Below are 26,359 nucleotides of genomic sequence, written 5' to 3' on the forward strand. Positions count from 1 at the left end.
AGGTTTTTTGGCCTGCTCTGAAAGAAAACAAAAGAAGCAGTGTGTATATCTAAGGTGATTAAAAAAACATAACAAGCAGGCCTATATGTCACGCCGTCAAACTGGAGGTTGGTTTTCACAAAAAAAAAACAAAGGAAGTTATCTCTGATATTACTTTTCTTTTTTGCCATGAACCTTCGTCCTGTAAACCTTTGTCCATAACTGTATGTACAAGGCCTGCCGGGAAACATGTCCGAATCTGCATGTCCTTATGTTATGAACGGAATGATGCTCTTGTCCATTTTTATGCGCTGTTAGTATTTTCTGTTTCGTATTTGTTATCAATAATTCTGTCCCGAAGAATTAACACGAACTGCAGCTACCTAAAATCTAGTTGCCTACGTAGCTACATAAAAAGACGCTTCTTCAGACTCTTTCTAATATTTTATAAGTCAACAAACTTCTATTTGTGGGAACATTTCCGCGCGGTGTAGCCGATATATTTTTAGGTAGTTTGTAGTAAAGAGGGCGCTGGCTACATGCGAGGAGTGTCTGCACAGTAGTGTCTATACTCCACTTGTAAAAAGGGCTTCCTTCTCCGACTCGGCCTACTTGCCCGCAAACAACAATACGTGTACAAGATAGCAATATCTTTAAACTGCGCAGGCATCGTCATAAATACAAGTAACGCTAATTTGGCGAATAAATTTAATTCCTTAACATAGAGGCCACATTCCATGGTATTCCATGATACACTCCGTAATTCGCCTGCTGAGAATTAAGCTGCTCTAGGTCGCATGCAGAGAAGGCGATCCATTTAAAATTCTTCGCTAACATTACGTTCCATAAACTTTCGATTACGGATGTGTTTACGCTCTTGTGTTCGGACAATATTTAACGCTTACAACACGAATGAAAGTCGCCACCTCCTTCCTTTTAATCATATTTCTTTTTTTTTTTTTTGCCTAGCTTACGCCCGTGCATTGGACACACTCCACATACACCCCCACAGGCGCGAACTGCGCGCAGCTTGCGTTCCGCGTGCGATCAGAGGCCGTCGCTTGTGGGAAAAGGAAAACCCGAGCTGGCAGCCGCAGCCTGTATGCAGGAAGGACGGCGGCGCAGGATACGAGTCTCGCGCGCCGAGAAACATCTGCTGGGATTGTGTTCGGGGCGGGGAGTGCGGCGAAGGAGCAGACGGCAGAAGGAAAGAGAGACAGAAAGTGGGACGAAGGAAGCAAGCACGCACGCAGCAGCCAGAAAGTGGGCAGGCTTGCGAGCAGGCCGTCCGTTGTACAGCTGCCTCTGCCGCTGTCGCTGCTGCTGATGCTGATGCTCTCTCTCCCTGCTCTGACGCTGTTCACGGGGTGTTGAGCCGCCGACGCCCACAAGGAGAGGGAGGTAGAAGGAAATGAAGATGAAAAAAGATATAAGAGAAATAGGAGACGCTGCGCAGAGACCGTGGACATGAAAGAAAAAAAAAAGGAAGTCGCTAGGATTGCCGTTGTATACACAGTTGTACACTCTCTAGGAACTGACGTCGCCAGTGCAAGTGCGCGCATTCTTGCTGTTAGCGCGCAGCTGCGCCGACTTTGCTGCCGGGAAGCACGCCGCGAACTTGTCTTTTTTTTGTTTTATTTCGGCTTCGAAGCTTCGTGCATGGTCTGGCACCTCCGAGCGATGAAACTGGATGTGACTGGAGAGTGCAGTTGGTGGAAGGTTACCCATTACTTTCCATTACAGCGGCTTCTTTGAACGGGCATACGACTGTACGCATGGCACTCGCACTATTAGGTAGCTCGGGTGCTTAAGATAGTAGACAGCAATCGCCGCGGTCAGCACCATCTTTTCCTTCCGTTAGTAACCTTGCGCCATCTTTACATGTTCCATTAACACATTCCATCTGTCTACACGTGCGTGTCAATATCCAGTGCCGCAAAACCTCTCTAGTACCGCAAAAACGAAGGTGTTGGTTAGTGCACAAGACCCACAAATGTACGCCGGTACAGGTCAAGCACGTCGGTATAAAATCCTTTACGCAATACGAGATGTAAGCCTCCATGCACTGCCTCTTTCGAGGCTCGGATGGTTTGTCTCAGATGCTTATCCGGGCTTCCGATATCGAGTGTATACGCGTAGGCTGTGAAGGTAAGGTTAACGACACACTTCCCTTCCTCCCAGGAAATAACCGAGGGGGCGATTGACTGGACTGCTGTGAATGGCAGGGGTCAATGACCGGCGCTTTTCGTACCGTACGTCAACCTATCCTGATTGCCGAGGTGACGGTACGTCGCGCCAGTTATGGCCCATCCTTACGTGCGAATTGGCTTGATAGGTCCGCCGCTGGGACGCTTCCACTTCAGTGCTAGCGAATAGTGAGACTGAAAGAAGTACGCACAGACATTTCACTTGGGTTAGTGTAAATAATGTATTTTCAAGGAGCAAACCATAGCCACAAACAGCCATGAAGACATTAACCACCATCACTTCATGGCGCCATGAATGCTTCACGCCAAGCCTCGCGAGTTATACTTCAACACAACGTTGCAAAAGAACCCTCGAAATCTGCGACAGATAAAAAGCGCCACTATACGTTTCAAAGCCAGTTCAACCTCTTGTGATGTCTGACGCATCGTCTATAGAATGAAGACTGCGCAAATGCCAACAGTTTTTATTTATGCTTTGGAACGGATAACATTCTTATTACATCTCCCAACATATTACTCACAGCGCTTTTTCAGCTCCCAGAGATGCACATTGAAGGTCCGCTGTAAAACCATTCCCTACAAAAGCTAACCTCAAGAAAAACAGCCATAAATTTCAATGGAGCTGCTGCTGTGAGGACTGTGTAATAATTTTCAGTTCTGCTATTCATATATTTAGCGCGCTTGACCGCGTGTGCGCAGTTTCATCAGTTTTAAACGTTCAGAGATTAGTCCAGGTTCCTGCCAATTTTAGTTATGCCACGAAGTATTATCTCAATAAATATACTCCAGTTTTCAACGCACTTGTGCTTTTAACGCCTATATCGACGCATTCGTTGGCGTACAATCTGTGTTTTACAAGTATGAAATGTTGGGGCCACCGTCGACAAACCGCATGTAGTCCACTGCAAAAATTTAATCCGGTCTTTTCACTTCCTGGACATTGCAGGCTTGACTTGCGAAATCTGCACTGGTATCGTAAACATTTCATTTTTTTTTCCTCTGCGCATCGATGTTGCGTTATTGTGATTGCTCTGGTCGCGCCCACCTGTATATATACCCGTGTCACTTAGACGCCTCTAAGGCCTTTGACCTGATAGGTGATTTATTCAACTGCCAAGTGACAGCTGCGAGCCAGGAGGCTTACATGGCCCTCGGGTAGCACAGTTTACTGAGTCGATGGAGCAGCGCTCAAGTTTTCCCCAGATTTCGATTATTCTCCCAGCAGAGCGAATGTGTACGAACGTGGTGCTTTCACACTTTTGGGAATCATCTAATCGGAGCACAATGACAGAGTGCAAATTTTCTGATGAGAGCAATCTATTTCTCAGAAACAAAAAATAACCCGGTTTGGAAAGCTATGCAGCTAGTAGGGTTTCAGAGTAGCCTGAGATTGTATTTTGCGCACAGAAATCACGATATCTACACCTGCTGTAAGGAGCTCTACTGCGACTACAGAATGCCTTAAAATTCGGTGTTTATATAAGCTGTTTTTTTTTTCTAATTTTCGCCGTTGAAAACAAAATTGCGGCCTGAGAATCTTTTCCGTACGCACGAAATTATCGAGGACGATGGAGGCGCCACAAGTGCCTTGTGTGGTATGATTAAATCTCTGTATACGGACGATCGACTTTGCCATGTAGCATCGGCACACAAGTGCTGGGAGTTCGATCAGTTTTCATGTCCAGGAAGGCTCGATCTCTTGAGTTTAGACTCAGAGTATTCAAGCACAGGATACGCGCTTTACTCTCGTGCTTTATCACTCATTCGCAACGTTGTGTGTGTGATGCTTTCTTTAATTGTTATTTTTTATGCCGTCAGTGAACTGCATTTCATTGTTATCTGAAATCGACTATCATGCTTGTGTTTCTTTCCTCTCGCCTTTGGAAACTCGTCGTGCCATAAGAAAAAATCGCAATTTTTGCGATTTTCCCATTCCAGAAAATTTTTCTGCCTTTTCATCTATTGTTGTCTTCAGTGCCTTAAATTCACGCACTCGAGACTTGCACACGTATACTTGCATGCACTGTGGAGTGCTAAGTGTTCTTTGGCCATAAGTGTCTGTGACAACGGTTTTATTTTTGCGCCACAAATACACTTTTGTGGATCTATTTAAGATAAACATAAATTAGCAATGATCGCTGGTAAGCTTGCTCAATACAGGCAAGGCACGCTGATACATTATTAGAAACATTGCGAGCACAGAAAAGCGTTTTTGTTATTCTTTTATTCAAGTTTATAGCAGCATTTATTTACGAGGTTGCAGTGTTTGTTGTGAAGCCTCCATGAAAAGTATCGTACTCGCTTGTGAGCTCTTGTGTGAATCTTGAGTTAAGCGAGGCTTTCCATTGGATCGGCACGCAGCGAACTGTGAGTTAGCTGCTGAATGAGTTGATCTTGGCGCGGAACTAAAGCTTAACTCATTCTGCATTTAGGTCTAAAACGAATAACTTCAGTATAAACACTGATTTTAAATCGCCGCTGGTTCTACATTTTTGGTTGCCATCATAGAAGCTGATGTCCCTAGCCAGAACCCTGGAAAACGTTCAGGTAGCAACAACGGAGAGAGCAGGCCTGGTTTAATTTTCAGCTGATTCCGTGTTTGTGGAGCGTGACTGCGAATCAAAATTACGGCAATACGCCGAACGTGAATCACATGCTTTACAAATTAGAACGCTCTTGCAGACTAGTAACACAAGCTGAATTTTTAACCTAAAAAATGCACAACAGAAATATATATGGAAGAGCATTGACTTGCGAGTGCTCTTTTCTTGCAGGGGCTCCGGGTAATCTATATAAAATCCCGCAGACTAAACTTAGGCAAATAGAAACAATGAAAGCAAAATCTCATTTCAACCAATCCAGATAAGCTGTCGCTGCTTCAGCTTAGTTTTGGTATCCGTGCCCGGTCACTTATGTGAATGAAGAAGTACCAGATATCTACGTAAGGTGCGAATTATTCACGTATTTATTATTTTCATTTTTTAACGGCCGCTAACGTAGTCTTAAGCTCATTTTTTTTTTTCGTCGCCCTATGGATTCTTCTTTTGCGTTCCTATCATTCATGTCTTCAGAATAGCGAAGTCGCTGTTTTGACGACGTTTTACAGCAGAGGGCTTGACCAACGAATGCAAGAGAGAAACGCGTCCGTTTCAAAGACAGACGAAAAAAAATCAGACAGAAATAAAGCGGCCTCGCTGTCGCGGACAGGTGAAAACAAACAGTGTCATTAGAGCGCTTATTAAAAACGTGTCCATATTGCAGCTGCCGTACACGTAACGGATGAGCGCGCCCCTTATGCAGCTTCAAGGGAAGTCGATAAGCTCATCAGGAAAAGGACACTGTAACGGCCGGAGGGTAGCTTTATACAGCTTTAGCCGAAGGGCTCGGAACTCGTATGTGTTCATCGCGATCGCTTGAGCGATACAACGAGGAAAGACCGGAGGATTATGAGGGATGCCTAACTCTATGCGGCCGGCAGCCGCCGTGGGATGCGCGGAAAGCGGTGCTCATTTTCAACGCAGGACTCATTGAAAAAGCTTTATCGAATGTCTCAATCGAGTAAAAAATATACATAGTGCGAACAAAGCGGGAGAATTAAAGGATAAAAAACAACAACTCCAGTCTTTTCTTCTTTCAAAAATTTAAGCAGTGCATACTGAAAGATGAGTAACACCGAGAGTAACAAGTATGGTAGCTTGAGACAGCGGCATTCAATAAACCCGTGCCCAGCGGCTCGTGGCGCATTAATACTGGAATGAATTCAATGCAAATGAGAGGTCCACATGCTGCACGACACCCCGCAGTGACGACGCCCGTTCCGTTCAGGCATCGCAACGGCAAAACGAGTAATTGGGATTGTACTATGGGGACCAACGAATCATTTTTTTTTGCATTACAAATTAGTCATGCTTGCGTGTGTGTGTGTGTGTGGGGGGGGGGGGGGGGGTCCGGATATTGTGGTGTTTGTTGCCGTCATCTACACCGAGAGAGTTCCTGCTGTCGGTCGGAACTGAAGCACGCAGGTCCCGTCGCGTTCCAGGATGACGCGGGTATGCGTCATTATTCCATGACGAGATAATGAACTGGAAAAGTGAATGGAAGGTGGTGGTAAACGAGGTGACGAATAACTTGCTACGACAGAGTAAAACTACCTCCGCAACACGTCTATAGAGCATTGTTCCAATGTTTCTGCCTCGTGCTGATAAATCATCACAGTTCGTACCTTCGCATCTGTGATCGTATTTTGTGCATCATTGACAATGGACTGGCGTCGTCAGCATGATGGCGCGATATCGCTTCAAGGTCCGACCGGGCCGTGTTTTTCGTTATCTTAATGCAGAAGGTGCAACAAAGAAATGTTTTTGCATTGAGCGATGAAATGTCGCACAAATTTAGACAGCGAGAGTAGGTGCCCGAACCTGGACATAACGAGGTAAAATAAATTATCGAGGATCACTGATTCCCTACTGCGACTTTCCGTTTAGTTTCGTACCTTGTTGCGGATTGGCTGTATCCTATGCCAAAATGCAGTTCCCACACTCGTGAATATTTTTTTATAATTTTCAATGTTTCGTTTCATGGTGTTTAACGTCCCAAAGGACTCTGACTATGAGGGACGCCGTAATGGAGGGCTCCGGATAATTTCGACCACCTGTGGTTCTTTAACGCGCACTGACATCGCACAGTACACGGGCTTGTAGCATTTCGCCCCCATCGAAATGCGACCGCAGCGGTCGGGATCGATCCCGCGTCTTTCGTGTCAGCAGCCGAACACCGTAACCACTGAGCTACCGCAGCGGCTCTAGCCAGTTTCAATGCTTACAATTCACCCATACAAAGCATAAACACTCCGCGAGAATTAAAAAGAAAACAAAATCACTTATGTGACATTAAATACATGTATGTGATTGTCTTCTGCCAAAGGGCCGAGGTTACTATGCTACACGTCCTCTATAATCTTCTCTGGCACAAGGTGCCTCACAATTGTCGGGTTCTCCAGTATGTGGAAACCACTCATGTATTGCGAAATATTGTCACGCGTTACCTGTTTAATCAAAACGTGGCTCTGTTTATGATAGTGTGTGGATTGCATCAAAACGAGAATTAGTATTCGTGAGCGTGCTTGTAGGCTGTCAAACCAGCCATATTACACGATTATGAGCGTTGTTTCTCGCATTTTAAGGGCACCATCGACTAGCCCAAAACTGGCGAGTAGAATCGATTATAGCAACACTTTTTACCTTCCTGAAGTTGTGGGCCTAAATAGAAATCGCATTATAAGCATTACGTTCTATCGTCTGGGGCCACGATTGTATTGCGGTTTGCCACTTCTGCCAATGTGCTATCGCCATCGCGCTCACCGACCATAATTTCCTGTCATCGATATGCAAGAGACTGTGTATTTTCGCGGACCAAAAAGCTGTTCTAAATGAATTCTGTGCCGTTTCTATCAATCATTTTGAGATCGGTCACTTTGAACACCAGGCTTTTTGTTGCGCAAGAAAAAAAAAGGGGGGGTTCTGTGTCGCCTTTGAAGTCTGCAAAATTGATTTGCTCAAACATGAAACTGTATAGCCCCTCATCATGCTAGAATAAAAAAGGAGCGGGGTACGTGGCTTCAGAGTTGGGGCTCCGTTTTTGGCTATTACTTCTCCGGACAGAGCTGCGTTATAAGGTGCAACACATCTTGTGCAGCCAGTTTCTATGACATCAGGTAACTTAGGCACACAGGCAAAAGTATTTGAAAAACGCGGAATATCGCAGAAAATAACTACGCTGTGCTGGTGTTTTCTGTTTACGAAGTGCTGTTCTTTACGCACGCGTCAATCTCGGTATTTGTCGATCGATCCAAGACGGTGAATTTTTGACTATACACCCAAAGTCCCTGAAACTTCACACATCTAGCTAGAGCAAATCAGTCGACTTCCGATACCCCCCAGTGATTACTGGCACTGGTTGCCGCACGTACTAAACGCAGTACAATTTATAGTTCTATATTCCGCAATTATCTATAGAAGCCATTATATACCGTATATACCTTTTGGCCTCACGCTAGGATCTAGGGCCTTCATTTCTGTACTAAATGATGAAAGAGACAGAACACTGGCGCTGCCATCGACGTTCAGATGAACTAATCGCTTGATGTAGCAATGGGTCACACGCCAAGTTAGGCTGGCACTTCTATATTGGTGTAACCAGTGTGCCATGACATTAGCTAATTAAACCAGCATGGTCAGGTCGCCCCAAATAGACAGTTTCTACAAAAAAAAGAACAACCGCGAACACGTACAGAAGGGTTTCTGTATAATCACATTACGTATGACGTCACTAGTATGTTAAGCGCATTTGAAACTTGAAAGGCTTCTCTAAAGGAACACTGTCTCGAAATTTTTCTTAATGCTGTTTAAGACTGGCTGTCTTGGAGTCGGAGAGGCTGAATATTTGACAGCACCCAGCGGTGATTACCGATAACGAGTCATCTATATATGACTGGGGTAATCGCTCGGTTGTCGCAAGTAAGCAATCGTTCCATGCTTAATACGGAGTAGACCCTAATGGAGGTTCAGTATATACCGGGGTAGCCGCGATGACACTATGCGATTAGGCTGCTGTAGGACAGCTGTGCTGTTCCAGGAGTTGTAGTAATAAAAGCATGACGGTGGCAAATACGCTGCTCGTCATGCAGCTTGATATTAATTTGCACGCGCGCAGTAAACGACTGAATTTTCAGACTTTCCTTCATATCAGGATATAATACGACGTTATTCTCATGCGTAATCTTTATTCTCTAGGTGCAGTAAACGTGGAGTAGTCGCATTTCAGTCATGTGCCTCATATTTTAATGAATCTCTTTGAAAACTTGTTCTCAGAATATTGGCACCTTTAGTTGTCGAGGGCTTGTCAAGCTGGTCAGGATTTTTTTCTTCGACTGCTTTCATCGTTTCTGTTTAATAACTAGTCTTATTATTTGAGTAACGGTTTCACTTTCCAGAAGCATTTTGTTGCTTGTAGACAGCTTTACAGATGGCAATATGAACAAACCAGATAAGTACTGAATTTACAAACTAAGGAGCAACTATTTTTCGACATATCGTACTTTACGCTGCTACGAAGCGGCTTTCCACGTCTTTTTCAGCTGACATGCTAGCAGTGAAAAAAATTAAGTCTTGACGTGAACAGGCGTATTGACAGCACGCGACTAAATATCATGGCCCAAATTGTGCACTGCGTGCGTGGAACTTACTCGACGTCAGTGTTGGGATATCGAAACCAACTACAACGGCACATAACACACCGCTAAAAAAGTTTGTTATGAGTTGCAATATAGGTACGATGCAAGTATAGTCTTGCGACGTGTGCCGTGCCGTGACGTGTGACGTTCAAATCTCCCCAAGGTTCGAGCAACTGTCGTCGTCGCCTCTCCCCAAAGTTTACTATTTCTACGGCTGCTATAAGCGCGCTGCACTGCGCAGCTTAAAAGCAAGCCCCCTGGAGTCTTACTTTTCACAAAGTCTGTACGTGTCCGCACTTACTCTGCACGCACTGCTGGAATTTCACTCATTGTTTACACGTTATACTTAGAGCAAGGTAATTTTCTTAAAACTGCTGAGGAGCCGCGGCTCTATCTTTGCAGTGCCGACATGCAGTATGCGCACTTCCACAACTGCGTTGAGGCGCCGACGGCCCAAACGTGCGCGCACAACACCAAATTATGCGGACGCACACAAAACATTCATAATCGACACAATCAGAGCGACAAACGGCGAGTCTCCATTCGAGCAGTTCACTATCCTCCCCTCTCTTTGGGAGCCCAGGAAATCATCGCATTTCTCCGCCACTATACACAAGCCGCAATTCGCCCCGCTGGCTTCGCTTCGAGAGCGACTCGGAGTCTCGCGAGGGCCCTGATTAATTCCCCGGTGCAGTCGCTGGGTGTTTCATGCGCAGCCCTCCCCGGCTTGATTAATCGAGCGCCTCGGGCCTGTGTAAAGGAAGAAGAGGCTGAGCGAGCGCACGGAAGGTTAGAAGGGGGGTAGCTGCAGAAACGGTCTCGGGTTCTCCCGACCTCCTCCCGAGACTCGCGACAGAATTAGTCGCAAGGTGGAGCTGCCGGCGGCCCGCTCAACGCATCTCTAAGAGCCCATAAAGAACCTCCTGCTGGCACTTAGTACAAGCGCGCTGGCACGCGTCGTTCCTTCCTCCTGCCCCCCTCCCTCCACAACCTCGCGCGCCTCTTACGACTGGTGGGGGCCAGCGCTAAAAGTGTTGCGGGATCCCGAGGCGAGGGGCTGGAACCCGCCGCAGATGCCGCTCCTAATGGGAGCCCATAATTCCTGGCACGTCTGCTGCTGCGGCCGAAAGGATTGAGCCCGCTGGATTCCCGCTTCTCCCTTGCCCAGCCAGCGCCCGGGGCCTTGCTTGCGGATGGCGCGCGATAAGTGGGCTCGCTTGATTTGGCTTGTCTTTCCGTACGTGGCCAGCTCGGCTCGTTATTCGCGGATGGTCGTGACACGCGTGCCTTTCGGCTTGGTTAGGTGCAACGCTTTGGCGCCGGGCTGTGAGAGGCCCGCTCTGTCTGGGCAGACTCTCTCAACACCGCCCTGCTTTCATTCCCCCTGTCCTTCGATGGCGACCGCTTGCATGGTTGGTTCAGACCGCAGATGTACGGGGCGACTGCTGCTGCTGCGTCGTCGTTTTAGGGACGGGTTGAGTGCTAAGCGCTCTACTCTTTGCAGAAGGGACAGCCGGGTAATGGAATTGTAGCTCCGGGCGCTAAATATGTGCTATGAAAACATGGAAATTCGATAGAAATGGGAAAATGGTGGAGAGAAAATTTGGCTTCGGGTGAGAATACTCACACATGGTATGGCAACTTGCTCTTAAGGTTTGATGGGTTATGTGTGTATTTAAATTCATCGCCCGACAGCGCACTTGGACATTAGAAGAGCCGCGAGCCACACTGCATGCTGGAGGAATTTGCTTGACATGCATAACACGTACATGCTTGAGACATACATCCATTCACTGAAGGACGCTTAGACAGATATCACTACCAGCGTTTCAGGGTCTCGCCTGACCACCTATTTATATTCCCTTGAGACGTCTAGAAACGAGACTGCCGGGCAATGCGATTAGCAGAAATCCCTATAGTTGTAAAATGATCATTCCTGTCATGTGCCACAAGGTTAACACTGAACACTGGTTTCGCCGGACTACGTTTTCCGAATTGAGTGTTAGCCGCGGTGAAGTCGTTTAAAGCCGTGATTTTCTGTTTCCAAGCCCCGCGTATCGTTCTAAGTTTCGAAACTTCTCAGATTTGTCGTTATCGATGAAATTTTCTCTACCAAAGCACTGTGCTTTGTCATGTCATTTCAACGCTTATTGATCCAGCGAACTCAACGGGATTTGGGTAGTGCCACGTGATGGTTTTCAATGACACTTGAGCTGGATGGGCTTCGACTAAATGAACGTTTGGAAATAACCACTACAATGACAAGGGCCATTCAGTGCAGCGTCGCGCTCACTATGCATGCCTACGAAAAGCATATATAAAAGAATGAATATGAAAACTCTGAACAGGCAGTTCTCATATTTCAAATTCAAATCCAAGTTGACTCGTTCGAAAGTTCATTTCAATTTTTTTTTTTCAGTCGATGTGGCACCTCAGCAGATTGCCAGATGCTAAAATACCGAAGTAATTTTTGCTGTGCGCCGTGTCCCAGCGTTCAGCCCATTTTTTCCCGTCTGTGCGTTCTCCAGTCCGTGAATATATTGCGCTCTGCGGATTTAGCCGGGAAGTGGTGTATTTGAATAGCCTTTCCCGACACACTCTGAATGAAAAATACAGCACGTTTTCGATTTATGCCATCCGTCTTACTTACTGCTTCCATCCAAGTGATTTCGCTGGACGTATAATTTCTCTGGTTTGCAACGCCTAGCGCCATCTGTCGGATCGCATGCACATTTATCAGTGGGGATTGACATTGGTCGTGGAGCAGCGGCGCGCGTGATTAACCCTCAAAAACTTCAACGGTTTTTGACTTACGGAACATTTAGATAGCTCTCACGGCAGGAGCATTGGCTCTTTCTTTTATGACAGGAAATGTGTGTTATTTGTTCCATTCATTTATTATTTTCAGAGATCCCTTACTCATATGAGCGTTACCATGCGGTCCATTTTCTCATCGATGTCGGTTCATCTGTTGATTGCCATGGCTGCACTGTCAATTTACCTGCTGGTCTATGACTGCCTCATGCGCGTGTCGCAGCTTTTAGCAGTATGGCGAGTAGCTTACAACTGCCTGTTTTTTTTTTTAGCACAGGACAATTACAAGTTATTATAGCTAAGCACCTTCAAACTATCAGCAAAGCCCGTTCATGTAAATTAACAGCGCCACGCTGATGATCACAACGCTATATATTTAACCGTCCGCAGTATGCACTGCGAGCTTGCAGTCATTCTTTCAAACGTTCCGGATTCTGTCCATCCTCTTCTGAAATAAATTTATCCATTCAGTCACTCTTTCGCGGGTTGACAAAGGGGATTACAGCAGTGCGGCACACATTGTGTAGACAGGCCTTTATTCCCTACGTCACTACTTGTTGGTGTCATGTGTAATCTTAGTCAGACAAGTCCTCATGCCCTCGCGAGCCAGCCGCAATAACCCTGAAAGAGGTCGCCTCTTGCCAAAAGCTTCTACACCAGTGGAAGAAAATGTCAAATGGGGTTTAAAAGAACGGTGCAGAGTGAAACTATAAATAACCACAGATAACTGTAACTTTCGGAATTAGCTACATATATGCACTGTCGGCAGCGAACATGCCCTGAAAATCTGAACGCTTCTAATGAAAATTTCAGATTGGGCCACTTGTTGCATACTTCTTCTTCGCTTCTAGTTTGTGCGCCTACCACCACGTTCTGGATGGGGTTGAACTCCAAAAATTAGCGCGGTAATTTCGAATATTCGGTTCACCCCACTGATGCAGTGGGAGATCGTGCTGGGAAGCTCTGAACGCAGAAAGCAAGTTCCGGCGGTGAGGCGGGCGAGTAGGAAGAACAGACCTTCATAATAGACTTGCTCGCACTACTCACCACACCCTGCAGTTTTCCTACAATTAGAAGCGAAAATATCGCTTTGAGTGACGTGGTGTTCGATACCGGCTGTCGACAGATGGCGCTAGTTGGCGAAGTCCAGGAAAGCTGATCATGTGTTTACGCGATGCGTGTGCCAGGGAGCAAATTTATTGCAGCGCTGCCTTTTGACGCAGTTGCCGCGAATTCATACAGCTCATGAAATATGCACGTCTGCTCATTTACTTGCAGGCATATATGATTTGCTTGCTTGGCTGACCCGGAACTATTTATTTCCCACACACCCGCATCCCTTAAACTTTTGCTGCCGACTCTACGCAGTTTTCCGCCTCGTAAATACACCATAAAATCCCTAACAGCGCATCAGGAACAAACCACAGAGCTGCTTATGCAGTTTCCTGGCCTTTCCTTCGGGACGTCTGTGCGTGCAAATTTTGATTTTTGCTTTGCATCTGTTATTTATTTTCTGTCGCGTTCACCGAAGCGCCACACGCGCGCGATTCTTGGCTATTTTTTTTTTAAAGCTTCTCCGAGTAAAGCTTGCACCGCTGCAACCACGTGCAGCCATGGCGTCTCGCGCCAAGCTGCAGCCACTAAGCTCGACGACCCGCGCGATGCGACCCCAGATCCTTCATTCCGTTGGTGTGATCCACAACCCAGAGGCTGGGGGGTCCGCATTCGCCGGGAAATCCATCTTTGCTGCGCGCCTCCGAACCTGCTCTCCCTCTCGTCCTTGCGTCGGCGAGCCGCTATAGCCAGCTTATCGAAGACGCGCCGGCCATTAGTCATGGCGCCGCGCCGTCCCCCGCGCGGCCTTTTCGGCCCCGTCCGGATCTCGGAGGCTCCCATGTGGCCCCGCCGCCACCGCATGCAGTGCCGTCGCGGCAACCACCGCCGAGCGCGCATCGCATAAGCTACGCTTCGTTCGGCCTGGCCAATGGCAGCAGCGGCGCACATGTGGTTTTCCTGTCTGCCTCTGCCCACCGCCACCGAAGGCGTCCTCCCTACAAGTGGATGCCGTCAGGCCTGTGCGACCAATACCCTAGCGTTGCGCAAATGCTGCGTGTGCGGGCCGAACAGCAAGGTATTCAGAAGCCCCGAGTTGTCGTTTTTAAGCTTTTATTCCACTGATATGTTCATTTACGTTTTTTTTTGTGCGTGAAATGTTTGAAATAAGTGGAGAGGTACCAAACGGGCAGAGACACGCACATGCTAGCATAGTTCAGTTTTTTTTTTTTTCCTGGACCCCAGACGCAGCTTTTGTCTATCTTCCGCTCACAGTGTACGACAGGCATGTGGTTCGACGATGGCTTCGAAAGCGACCGTCAGGTGGTCATAGCCACTAGGAAGCCATAGTGCCACTGTGATCGGAAGGTAGCCTTCGCAGAACGATCGGACGCTGTGTCGCCGTAGCGGCATTCTTAGTAGCATTCATCGTAGGGGCAACGGTTACAGTGAGTAGTGGCAGAAGTAACTGAACAAGAAAGCTTACCATGTCAGTGTTTTCGTATTGTGTAAATGAGGCTTAACCGTACAAAATCTGACGTGCTTGGTCTCCTAAACGAGCACTGCCTCGTGGCGGCAGCGGGAATTAGTTGGCAGCGGCCTCCATGCTGTTTGGCCCTGCCTTCGGACTGCCTGTCTATCGTGCACCGTGGTTCCGCCGCAGATGTGCATGCACTGACCCGGGTGGTTGCTTTAGCTCGGGCAAGGCCGATGCCGATCAGCTTATGTCGCCGGTTCGAAGTAATCGCTTTTAACGCGCGAAGCAACACTCTGCTGCGGTTTTTTTTTTAATCGCACATGTAAAATTTTTTAGCTCATTGGCCCATGTGAAAAGCCACTCTGACGAAAAGCCTGAAGGACCTCGCATGTCGCCAAAGATAACGCATTGCTGTCGATGATTGCTGCGGCGACAGTTAGCTGCAGGGAGGTATATTCTTCGACATCAGAGTTCTGGTATACTTGGCCTACTATGCCCCAAAAAGGAGAAAAAAACCCAGTATCCAAACCACACGGCATTGTCTTGAACTGTTGTGATCTATGCATGTTTTTTCATGGACAGACGTCAGGCACTGCAGTCTTGTGCTTGCAGGACCCGGTAACCCAACGGGGGAGACCTTAGTGGCCATTTTGCTGGCATCATCAATTCTTTAATATTGTGCTCTCACATCGCGTACACTTGCTGAACAGGCAGGCGGGATTTGAAAGAGGCTGTAGCCATTGATTTCTCAGCCAGACACACTTGTCCATTGCCGTCCCTTTCGTCCAGAAGTCGCAGTGCAGCTAGATCCTGTGTACTGGGAAACTGCCACCTAACTTCGGCATGCAAATCGGGTTACACATTCGTTTTTCTGCCGGCAAACATTTCTCGCCCGCGCGCTATCGTGACTGATGTCGTCCTCCAGTTACCTGTGCATCCGTTCCTCCGGGAGGAAGCTCCACGGCGACACCTGGCACGTCTACCTTGACCTTGAACCATTAAGTCAAGGACGTGTGAACTCAACCCGTAAGCCCTACATCGCATCCAGTTGCCTGGTCATACACATGGCGCATGTATGGAACGGCGGATACATATCAGTGGCCCGTGAAGTGAACCCGTAGACCATACAGCGCATGCAGTAGTTGTCTGGTCATACACAGCGGGCGTATATGTAACGGCAGATTCATATATAGCTGCCGCCGTCCTGTGGGCTGCATCTTTTCCGGCCATGCAGCATGCACTGCTTACGCAGAGGCTCCGCATGGGCTGCCTCGATGTCGCAGGCATAAAAGCGTGATTCCGCTCGCCCGCGTGACGAAAGTGCAGCTTGCGCCGGTGTCAATTCCTGGAGCGATCCACGTGTTTACCTTGTTCGGTGTGCCATTGCTACACGCATGCGGTTGACGCAGCTTGTATTCCCGTTCTGTCGTCAGGGGCATAAATGTCGTCTGCGTGGCAACAAGCCTCTGGTGCTGATGCTTCCTCGGCTTCGAACTGAACGTGGAACAAATACGTATTCACCCCCGGTTTCCTAGAGCTGTAGTCACTGGCAGGTTTTTGGCGAAGTGATAGAATTGGCAAACACAAGTGACGCCGACAGAAAAAAAAGAGAAAAAAAGGGGGGGGAATGGGAGGAAGATTACCACACGCAGTTTCTCAACGGCTCTGCTATAGATGACTCCTAAATTGGCCACTTCTTGGCGTTTTAATAAAGGTTGGAGAAGCTAAACAGTTGCGCAAGTGAAAATGGTTAGGTCCCAATATAAATGAATAAATAAACATCACCCAATAGTGATATTGTGCATGCTGTTGGCCCGGTTGCTGCAGCTCGCCGCGACACGCCAGTATCCACAATGAAATTACATTGATCCGATGGCTCAGTCACGAGAATATATACCAAACTTCTTCGGCGCTATATGGACACAATTGCGCACACTGCGAAGTGGCAACTTTTCCCGGGAGTGTATTACAGCCCGCGGGGATTTCTTCGTTCCAAATCAATTGAGCATTTTTCGCGTCTCAACTAGAGTAGTTTTTCTTGTTCGCGAGAGAAAACTAAGAGCTCGCTAGAAAGTCTTTCTACTCCCTCGTGTAGCTCTTGTTACGCGTAATCATATGATGTTTTCCTGCGTTTAAAGCGTCTCCCGATATTCATATTTGAAAAAAAAAAATGTGACTGACTGATTCCTCAAGTACTTATTTGACAAATCCTGGTGCTTCCGAGTTGCAATTTTTGACAGTTGTGACGCATTGCAAGAAATTCTGTACAAAACTGCGAAAAGAAAAAGGATACAAATAGCCGTTCGTATTTTGCATAGCATACCTCACTGATTGATGTTCTTGAGGACTGCATGCAGTGACCATTTTGCAGGAAAAATTTGTTATTCTTCACAGAAGTGGCAAGCAGCGATTGAAAGGGTTAATTTATTTTTAGGCCAGTAGTATATTGTTACTATGAAAGACATCTTGGCAGTGGTTTTATACAAATATTGATCACAGTTCAGTAACTGTCTGTGCGCTTAAAATATACTGTGTAAGCTCTATAACATCGCAAACTTCTTTTGTGCAGGAAAGGATGATAACCTTTCGAGCACGTAATTACATTAGGGCACAATCGTTTCTGTTCTCCAGGATAATGTCTATATTGCGAACAAGATTCATAGAAACCAATTTCTGCATATAATCTTAAGAAAACTTTATTAATTTTCAAACTAATCGTAATTAATTTTGATACTTCAAGCTTAAACAAATTTAATTTCAGCTTAATTACTTTTTATAGAAGACAATATTAATCCATCTGCCAGGAATAATTTTCCAATGTACGAGTTCGCGCGTCTACATTCTCACGTGATGCCAATTACAAGCGTATAGGAACTGAAATATAGGCAGTGTAGTAGTGCAAAATAAAAGACCGAACCATTATGATTACGAAACAAAGTCGACAAAGGCAGGCCACAAATTATGCGATTAGAAGGCTTCCCTCGGAGTATGATTGAGTCGTAAGAGAAGCAGCCTAGTAATATAAGCATCCGCCTCGCACGTGGGAGGTGCGGGGCTCGATCCCCAGTGCCACCGGGTACCCAGCGGTGATACAGTGAATACAAGCTTTTCCCTGGTCTGGCGCTCGGTTTATTTAGGGTGAAATGCTTGGAAAATGGGTCTTTGACCCCTATCTTGTGTAGAAGAAAGTGCCTTGTGTCATGGCGCTCTTTGGCCACAGATGCCCTTGCGCCATGAAAATCAGCCATCGTCATCATCGTAAGTGAAGCAGCGCTCCGCAGAACACTGACCGGCTGCAGAACGAACAGGTTTAAAGGGAAACTGAGGCTAACTCATTGATGCAATTATTTTCAGTAAATAAAATTGATTCTTTCTCTCTTTCTGGCTATCCTGGCGTCTGTCTGGTAACAAAAGACGCATTTGCCGCCGAGGATATTGGATTTACAAATCTCCCCGCCAGCCGTTCGGGTGGATGCCAATGAGTAATTACTCTCTTATTACAAATTTACTCCACCTTGGGGGATTGATTCCCCTAAACATTGAACCAACACTGTTCCCACTTCGAGTTATTGATCAATTTGCCCTCGCCCTACCATAAGCTTGCCGTGCCGGTTAGCTCAGTTCGTATACAGCGACTGCTCCGGTGAGGCACTGGTCCCAGGTTCGAACCCCGGACAAGGACGAATTTTTTTGCAAAGTTTTTGAGAAACCTGTATAGCTTTGCTTTGAAGCCGTATACGGCTGCGTTCAGGTGGATGCCAGTCAGTAATTACTCCCTCATTAGTTATCCACTATCGTTGTTTTGTCTCATACACGCAGCAGTCGGTGCCTGTACTACGTTGGTTCTCTGTGTGTTGCGTTCTTCTTGCCCGCGCATGCGTGGTGCGCGATATCTAACCGGGGCCCTTCTCCTCCTCCTTCGCGCAGTTCCGAAGCACGAGTACGGCGGCTTCGCGGGAGGCGGCGCCGGCGGGCCGTGCGGGCCCAACGGCACGGGCCGCACCAACTTCACCACCAAGCAGCTGACGGAGCTGGAGAAGGAGTTCCACTTCAACAAGTACCTGACGCGCGCGCGGCGAATCGAGATCGCCACCGCGCTGCAGCTGAACGAGACGCAGGTGAAGATCTGGTTCCAGAACCGCCGCATGAAGCAGAAGAAGCGCATGAAAGAGGGCCTCATCCCGCCCGAGTCCTCGCCGTCCGACGGCGCCCCCGCGCTGTCGCCGGGGGGCAAGCTGTCGCCGCCGTCGCCCCAGCAGAAGGACAGCCAGTGAGCAGGAGGAGCCTCAGCGTGCGGCCCTAGCTGCCTGCATGCGGCGACCACCTGGGCCCAGTGTCTCTTCCACGCAGCTGTGCGGGCCCACGGCCGACACGCGTTTCTCCCGGACCCCACCGGGGCGCGCCACCACCCGCCCACGAAGCCCACGCGCCCCGGCCAGTGCAGCTCCTGTGCACTTCCCGCTGTAGCTCCTGTGTCGTTCAGGCCCAGTCTCGGAGCAACTTCGGTGTAGCTCAGGAGCAGTTTCCTGTGTCATTCAGGCGTCGCCTTGTTTCACCTCCGGTGTTGCTCCTGCATATCTCAGGTGTAGCTCCAGTGCAGCTCCGGTGCGTTTGCCTGTGTCGGTCACGCGTCGCGCTCGGTACACCTCCGGTATAGCTCCTGCGTATCTCGGGTGTAGGTCCGGTGCCGCGTCGGTGAAACACCAGTGTCAGCTGCTCGCTTACGCTTTCCGCCACGGCGAAGATGGTTTCAAATTGCAACCTTCAAACACTGAACAAACACCATGTGAAAAAAAGAAACGGAAGAAACCTCCCGTGTTACGCTTCCCGAATCATTCCTTGCGGCGTCATCGTTCACCGAACCTCAATAACTTGAGAAAAATGATCACAATCAGTTGCTGCCTTCACAGTTTTGTTTTACTGTGAAATATTCTGATTGTGATAACTACACCATTCAACCTATCCGAAGAGGCCGCCCTGCCCATACCGGCCTTGTGTCCCTTGCGACGTTTGTAAGACCACGCACTTTTCAAAGAACGCGCTTCGTAGTTTTTGCGCTAGAGAACTTGAGAAACATGACGTCACACTTATTGGTTACATCGTCTCATGCCACCAAGTATCTCCACTTCGTATGGCATAATACGCGTCCAGGAGCTCAGTAATCTATCACGATGGCACAAAGCACGAAAAAAAAACCTTTCCTCTCAACTAGCCAATCAATTAAACTGCCTCACCATACTTAACGACTTTTAACGAGCGACCGATCTAATCACCGAGCTCTATCGCAGCAGCTACTTCACCTAACGCCCAGAGCGGAAAGCGCGAGCGAGACGGCAGAGGGGAAGGCTGCGGAGTCACGCGTGACAAACAGGCACAACGGCAAAGAAAGAATTGATGGTAGGAGAAAACGCTGTGGGCGAAGCAGCCCCGCCTGAGCCGCGTCGCTTCTTTATTTTTGCCAGTGGACCAGTTTGATCTCAGAGGCCCGCATCCAATCGCCCCTGACAGCCGTCGCTTGTGGGTGACTCGCGTGGGCTGAAGAGAAGGCGGGCTCCCGAGACGCAGCGAGCAGGCGCCCTCCAACGCGCCTCGCACAAGGATGGATGCGGCGGGCAAAGATTGAACAAAAACGAAACGACGCTTGTCTAAGAAACTGCAGATGCTGTCACGACTCAACGTTGAGTTCGTTGTTAACTGCCAAGGGAGACCAGGGTCGTCTTGTGTACAAGTGAGCGACTGCCCGAAATATGGCGAAACCGAGAACTTTTGCGCACAAAAAGTGAATCACGCAGCTTTTAGTGGGTAGGGAGGACACATAGGCGCAGACCTTGGGCGCCCAGTCGACTACTTACATACGTCCTTCCGTGCTGAGTACAAAAAAAAAATAAAAAGTGTGGAACTATGTCTGGATAAAGGATATGGACATAGCAAGCTTGGTGTGACGCGAATGCAGTTCGGTGCCATGACGTGCCGGCTGCGTAGACGCCCTCTCGCTTCGTTTTAACTTTCCGTGCTCAGGCATGGTTTTCGGAATGGCTATTCTTCTTTTCCTTTGCGAGGAAGCACTTATCAGTGGCTCAGGCTGTCATGAGAACCGCCAGAACGGTAGCTATCTTTATTGACATTTGCGAACTGGCTAAGTAACAAGGTCTTGCAGTTTACCGAGAAAAGTTTCTCGTGCAGCCACATAGTTCCACGTCAGGTTTTGTGCACCCAGGCACTTCTCGATCACGTGGGCGTCTAGGCTTGAGTTCGCAACTCCTTACCGATGGTACCTCGTAAAGCGAAGGAAATTTGTCTCTTGGAGCGGAAACCTGGCGCGCTAGGCGACAGCTTCCACCAACGCGCATGCTACTCTCACACGCACACGAGCCAAGCGCACCACTTGTGGAAGCTATCGCCTCATGATCGCAGCTTCCGCTTCCCTTCTAGAAGTTGTGAGATGGAGTAGGGAGCGAGGGGAGAGTGAGAGAGAGGCAGTGAGTGCAGAGTGTGGTGGTGGTGCGCCCCGCCGCGAAGGCCGTCTGCACAGCGTCCCCTCACGAACCGGCCAGCGTTGCGTCTTCGAGGAAAAAACACCATCCGCAACACTGGGAGAAGAAGCTAGCTAGTGAGGAAGGCCAACCAGCCCGAAGAAGACAGTGATGTTCCCGAAGGAGCAGCCACGTTTCTCGCTCATCAAAGTGCAATGTCCCGCATCCTCCTCCTCCTCCTCCTCCGTTCGTCAGCAGCAGCCCGAGGATGAGGGAGGGAAACGGAGGAGAGAGGGAGAGAAACTGTCTCCGTGCGCTCCCTTTCTCACCACTTGTGCATCCCCTATCCCTCTCTGCCCCCGGCCTCTAAGTCCACGTGGGACAATGACGAAACGCCGGCGATGAATGAATGAATGAAAAAAAAAAATGGACGACGACAAACCCACGGACACGACGAACTGTGGTCCCCCCCATCGAGTTGTTGCAGTGTTACCGCCGAGCGCACACGCACAGACTTACAGTGATGAAGAAAACGCGTGTACGCGTACTGTGATCCATTCGAACATTCTTTTCGCATGCATGCTGCTGCGTCTTATGATGTTCTCCGATGTCTATTCTGAACAGTGCTTGTTTTTTTTTTCTTCTGAAATCTGTTTCTGCTCTAATTCAGCCGGGATCATCTTGCTTTCTTTTACTCTTTCTGCTGTGTGTGGCCCGGCCGCCGTTATTCAGGAAGTGAAGTGCTTTTATTTCTCAGACGGCGATACGGCGAACCCTTGTACATTGCGCCAGCTTTCTGTGACACTGTTTCATTATTTTTGTTTTGTCTATATTCTACCGTGCACATAGTGACAGAACCAGTGTCTTCTATACAGTGTCTATACTATATATAAACTCGACGGCGTCTATGTCGTCGTCGTCGTTCTCAACAGGGTATCTACATTCAACGCGCGAATGAAGTTTCGGAGCCTCGGCTGCAGGACAACGGCAGCCAGTATACACAGTGGGCTCTGCCAGGCCTTTTTGGACTTCGGGTGTGAGCTGTTAGATTGTGTCCAATCACAAGCAGGCTAAGTTATTCCAGTGTATAAATGCGACATTGGCGTTCGATTGCTGCTATTACAAGTCACAAACATTATTTTACACCCGTATCTTCAACTTCGTGATGGAAGTTAGTGTTTGAGATGATTGTCCATACCGAAGAGGCGCCCCAGGGAAAATGAATGTCAGTACGCACTTTCGCGAGCTTTGATAGCATGCTTAACGATAGCCACCCCAAAGCAAACTCTTCCGCGTGTTCTCCTTGGTATAACTTAAGCCAGATAACAAATTAGCCGTTTTTCTTGATTTGTGCCCGCCCAGTAAAACAAACGAAAAAACAGCGGTGAAAATTGTCTTACTGCGCTAGCAGCCAACCTCTCCGACCTCTGCAGCTATAGACAGCACAGAATGTGTCTTTAAACGTTCACCAATTAGTCTTAAGAGGCAGGGTATACACGGGAGGCTTTTAGAGACAACAAAACAGCACCAATCAAGAGATATAATGCCAGAAGAGATGTTATATCGTAGGACTACAGCAACATAAGTCTAAAGTGGTTCACAAATAAGAGTAAGTACTTAACTGCGTAGATGCTTACCGTACGTTCGGTGGCGAATTATTGCCCCACGGTAAACTTCACTTGATTTTCGTTGCGGAAAATGCTTTTGTGCATTGTTGCTGTCTTCTTTAGTTCTCGTTTGTACCCCTCCCAACGGGCTCCGTGCAGTTGTAGTCGTGAAGACCAATTCATCCAGCTTACGCTCGATAAACTAGCCTCTAATTTGAATAGCCTGGTGTCTATGTCTACAGGAACTTTGAAATGTAGCCAAGTCTCTTTAACTGAGAAAGATGCTGCAGTAAGACGTAATGAACTGACTGCGCTCATCATCCGATTGGCACATTAGCTTCAGCTTCGGCAATACTGCACGAAACTAATGGGAGCCGGTGCGATCTTACGGAGACTTGTTTGCAACACTGTCAGTACCCACAACAAATTAGATTGTCATTGTACATCAACAGTTGACATCTGTGCTTGATTCTTTACTGAAGGACGCCTTCGGACCGTGAGACGTCCACCCAAGTCCCCTGTGGGTGGCTACATGTCAAGAAGCTTTATTCGTGGACTCGCCTTGTACTTGTGCCGCTTACAAATTGTATTTTCCGAGGCAGTTTTATACCGACAGCTGAAGATCACCTGCATGTAATACGATAACTTAATTATTTGTTCCCAAGGCAGTCCAATGCGCTCCGTGTAGTTTCAAGCGCGTTGTCATCTCCACCAAATTCACACGGCACGTTCCTTACAATGTGGTGTCTGAAGCCATGATAAAATCTTTTTGCTTTTCTATGTGTGATTGTGGAAATAGTCACGGTGTTTCGTTCGAAAGCATTGTACGTCATCATTGTTGTGGTCATTAGTAGTGTTCTTTTTCTGAGCAACAACGAGTATGTTGATGGGCTTGCATCGATCGGCGTTAAATTCCGTTCACTAGAATAGTGTCTGCAAGCACTAGAATGTTTTTGCGCCGGCACAAGCATACTTACTACATGTAGCTTTTTTTATCATCGATGCCTTAAGTAGGAGGGTTCGTACAAGAAGCGCCTCAGGGTTTCGCGTTTGGATTAAGCTGTCCACTCAACAATTGGGGCCATCAGGAAATTCGCAGGATTAAAATTTCGTGTGCGGTCACCAAAATAACGCTTTGTTTTGGTGCTGCAGTAGCTTTGGCTTGTTTTCTAAGCAGTCGGAATATCAAACCTTTATTTATGCCGTATATTCTGAGTGTTTTGAAACATTTCGGCCTCAGATCCAATGTTCTAAAAACACTTTGTAATATTGTAAAAGGCAATTTAGGTCAGAAAAGCTGAATGCTGTACATGATGAAGTTTTGCGTTCCAACTTTGCTTTCGTGCAGTGCTGTTATCAAGGCCTGCACTTCTAGCAACTTACGCGTTGCGCATGCGCGCTCAGTCAATGAGAGGAAGGGCTAATGGGAGCCCGCTGCACCGCCTGTGTAGAATCAACCATTCGCAACACGCTGCAAAACATTTTGTAATATTTTATTGCATTGATGCAAATCGGCTGGTCCGACACTGTGTACCGCCATTCATGAAAAAAAAAACAACAAGCTTTTGCGCCCGTAGCACTCGGTTACGTATGCGCCAGCCACTTAACAGACAACTTCATCAATTGTTTCCTTCGCTAACCCTACTTGTTAACCGCACAAAACCGCAAACAGTACGGTGCACTCTGACGTAACACGCGTTGTGACGAGCATCTCAAGATTGCCTAAACTCTGTCACTGCTTCATGCATGGCGAGCGTACCCAGACTCTAAAAGGCAAAAGAGTGTCCTGCCTTGCTGAAGACACCCAAACGTGAGAGGATGAATATAGCCCGGCCCGAAAGGCTATGGCACGCCGATGTTTCTTCGGAGGTACTGCGCGATTTTACACAACTCCATTCACGAGTGTTCGTTCCACTGCTCAGTGTAAGTATAGGGCTTTGTCCAACCCGACTGCATCTCAATGCGCGTGCTTTGCTAAGCCTCCCGTAGACGCAAAGCGGAAGGACTGACGACAATGTGAAGCGCGGCGCTCGACAAATGCGCCCCTCTGTGTAAGCGCACCAGCTGGATATGTACAGGGATGCACCACAAAACGAATCGGAGAAATCAGGGTCTTGGAGCATCGCAGAGATTGTTTTTTTTTCTTTTTTTTCTCTTCTAGATGCTCCACTTTAGATATATAAATAAAGGAGTCTATAAATATATACATTATATATATATGCGAACCCCGAATTATGTACAGGCTTTATGACGTCTTATGTACAGTTTCTACACGCCTTCTGTAGCCTCGTGAGACTCCGGTGGGGCTGAGTCGTTCGTGCAGTTTTATCTTGTGTTTCCGTTATCTTTTTTGTACTTTATTGTTTCGCTTCACAGACGGCATCAGCTTTTACCGAGGCCCCACACTCGAACAGGGTATCTAAATACAGGCCTTAAGTCCTCGTCGTGTCTAAAGTGACTTTGTGACATTTCAAGAAGGTGGGGTGAGAAACGTATGATGTGTATGTTTTTTTTTCTCCTTTCCCGTTCTGAATGCGCGCCAGGGTGTGTTTCTGGTGTACAAACAAGCCTTAAGGCGCTCTCTGCAGAGGTGTTGTGCAGGATGCGCGACTGAAAATTCGATCGCGATGTGAGGGCACTGTTGTTTCGCCATATATGCCTCTCTATCTCTACACATCTGTATTTTTTTTATTATTTTTTTCCTGTTCAACTGCTTTCCGCTCACCGCCTGTCCCGTGCACTTTCTCGTTTTAACTTATTGTGTTTTTGCGAGGAGGCGTTTTTGTTCTGTAAACGACTGAATAAAAAAAAAGATGAGAGTCAGAAATACCAAGTGTGTTCTCCTGCGCACGTTCAAAACGTGTCGACGGCGACTTTGTGTTCTACACACGTGGTCGCTGTCTTCGCGACCGTATAGTGTCTGTTCATTTCTTATCTTCTCCTTCGAAGCAGCTGCACGGAGTTCGCAAAGGTCACCAACGGGAGCTGTGGAAAGTTGCGCGCTCTGCGAACATGACCACCAAAAAGAGAACTGCGCCCTTCGCAAATTGTCTCATTGCCACTCAGATCAACATCGTGAAGGTCTACGTATGCGCTTATTACGAGCTCTAAGATATGCGCCGCGATAGGAAGCCAGTTTTCCAGCCAATGTGTCCTGGCAGTTGCGGACAATCAAGGTGTACTGTTGGAAAACTACAACAGCAAACAAAATGTGGGCATCCTGTTATTGCTAGTGATTGCATGTCTTGCTGCCCCACACCGCAGGGCTTCAAAGATCCGAAGCTCTCCGCAGCTCCCGCTCGCACCAAGCACTAATATGAATAACGCACAAAGCGATCTCATTCTGCATGCATAAGAAGTCTGGCTGGTCAGGTATTACACCCTGTAGCATTTGGCACACCTAAGCGCCGAGTTTAAAACTCGCGGGCTTTTTCTGCGTTGGGCAGTAGGGCAATCTCAACGATATCTTCTAGCCGCGTGCACTTCGTCGCATTGATGCATCATTCTTACAGGAAACC

General features: G+C 47.7%; 1 protein-coding gene across 3 annotated transcripts in view; it reads left to right on the plus strand.

Moving 5' to 3' along the window:
- lab (labial) overlaps positions 1 to 25,673 on the plus strand; it is a 79,141-nt gene extending 53,468 nt beyond the window's left edge. For all 3 annotated transcript variants that reach the window (XM_077627564.1, XM_077627565.1, XM_077627563.1), the window contains one exon: positions 18,689 to 25,673. In XM_077627564.1, coding sequence (XP_077483690.1) covers positions 18,689 to 19,035 — 347 coding nt within the window. In that variant the 3' untranslated portion in view covers positions 19,036 to 25,673. The remainder of the gene's footprint in view (positions 1 to 18,688) is intronic.
- Positions 25,674 to 26,359: the final 686 nt, after the last annotated feature.

The sequence above is a fragment of the Amblyomma americanum genome, chromosome 6 (genome assembly GCF_052857255.1).
Source record: "Amblyomma americanum isolate KBUSLIRL-KWMA chromosome 6, ASM5285725v1, whole genome shotgun sequence".
In the NCBI taxonomy this organism is placed as follows: domain Eukaryota; kingdom Metazoa; phylum Arthropoda; class Arachnida; order Ixodida; family Ixodidae; genus Amblyomma; species Amblyomma americanum.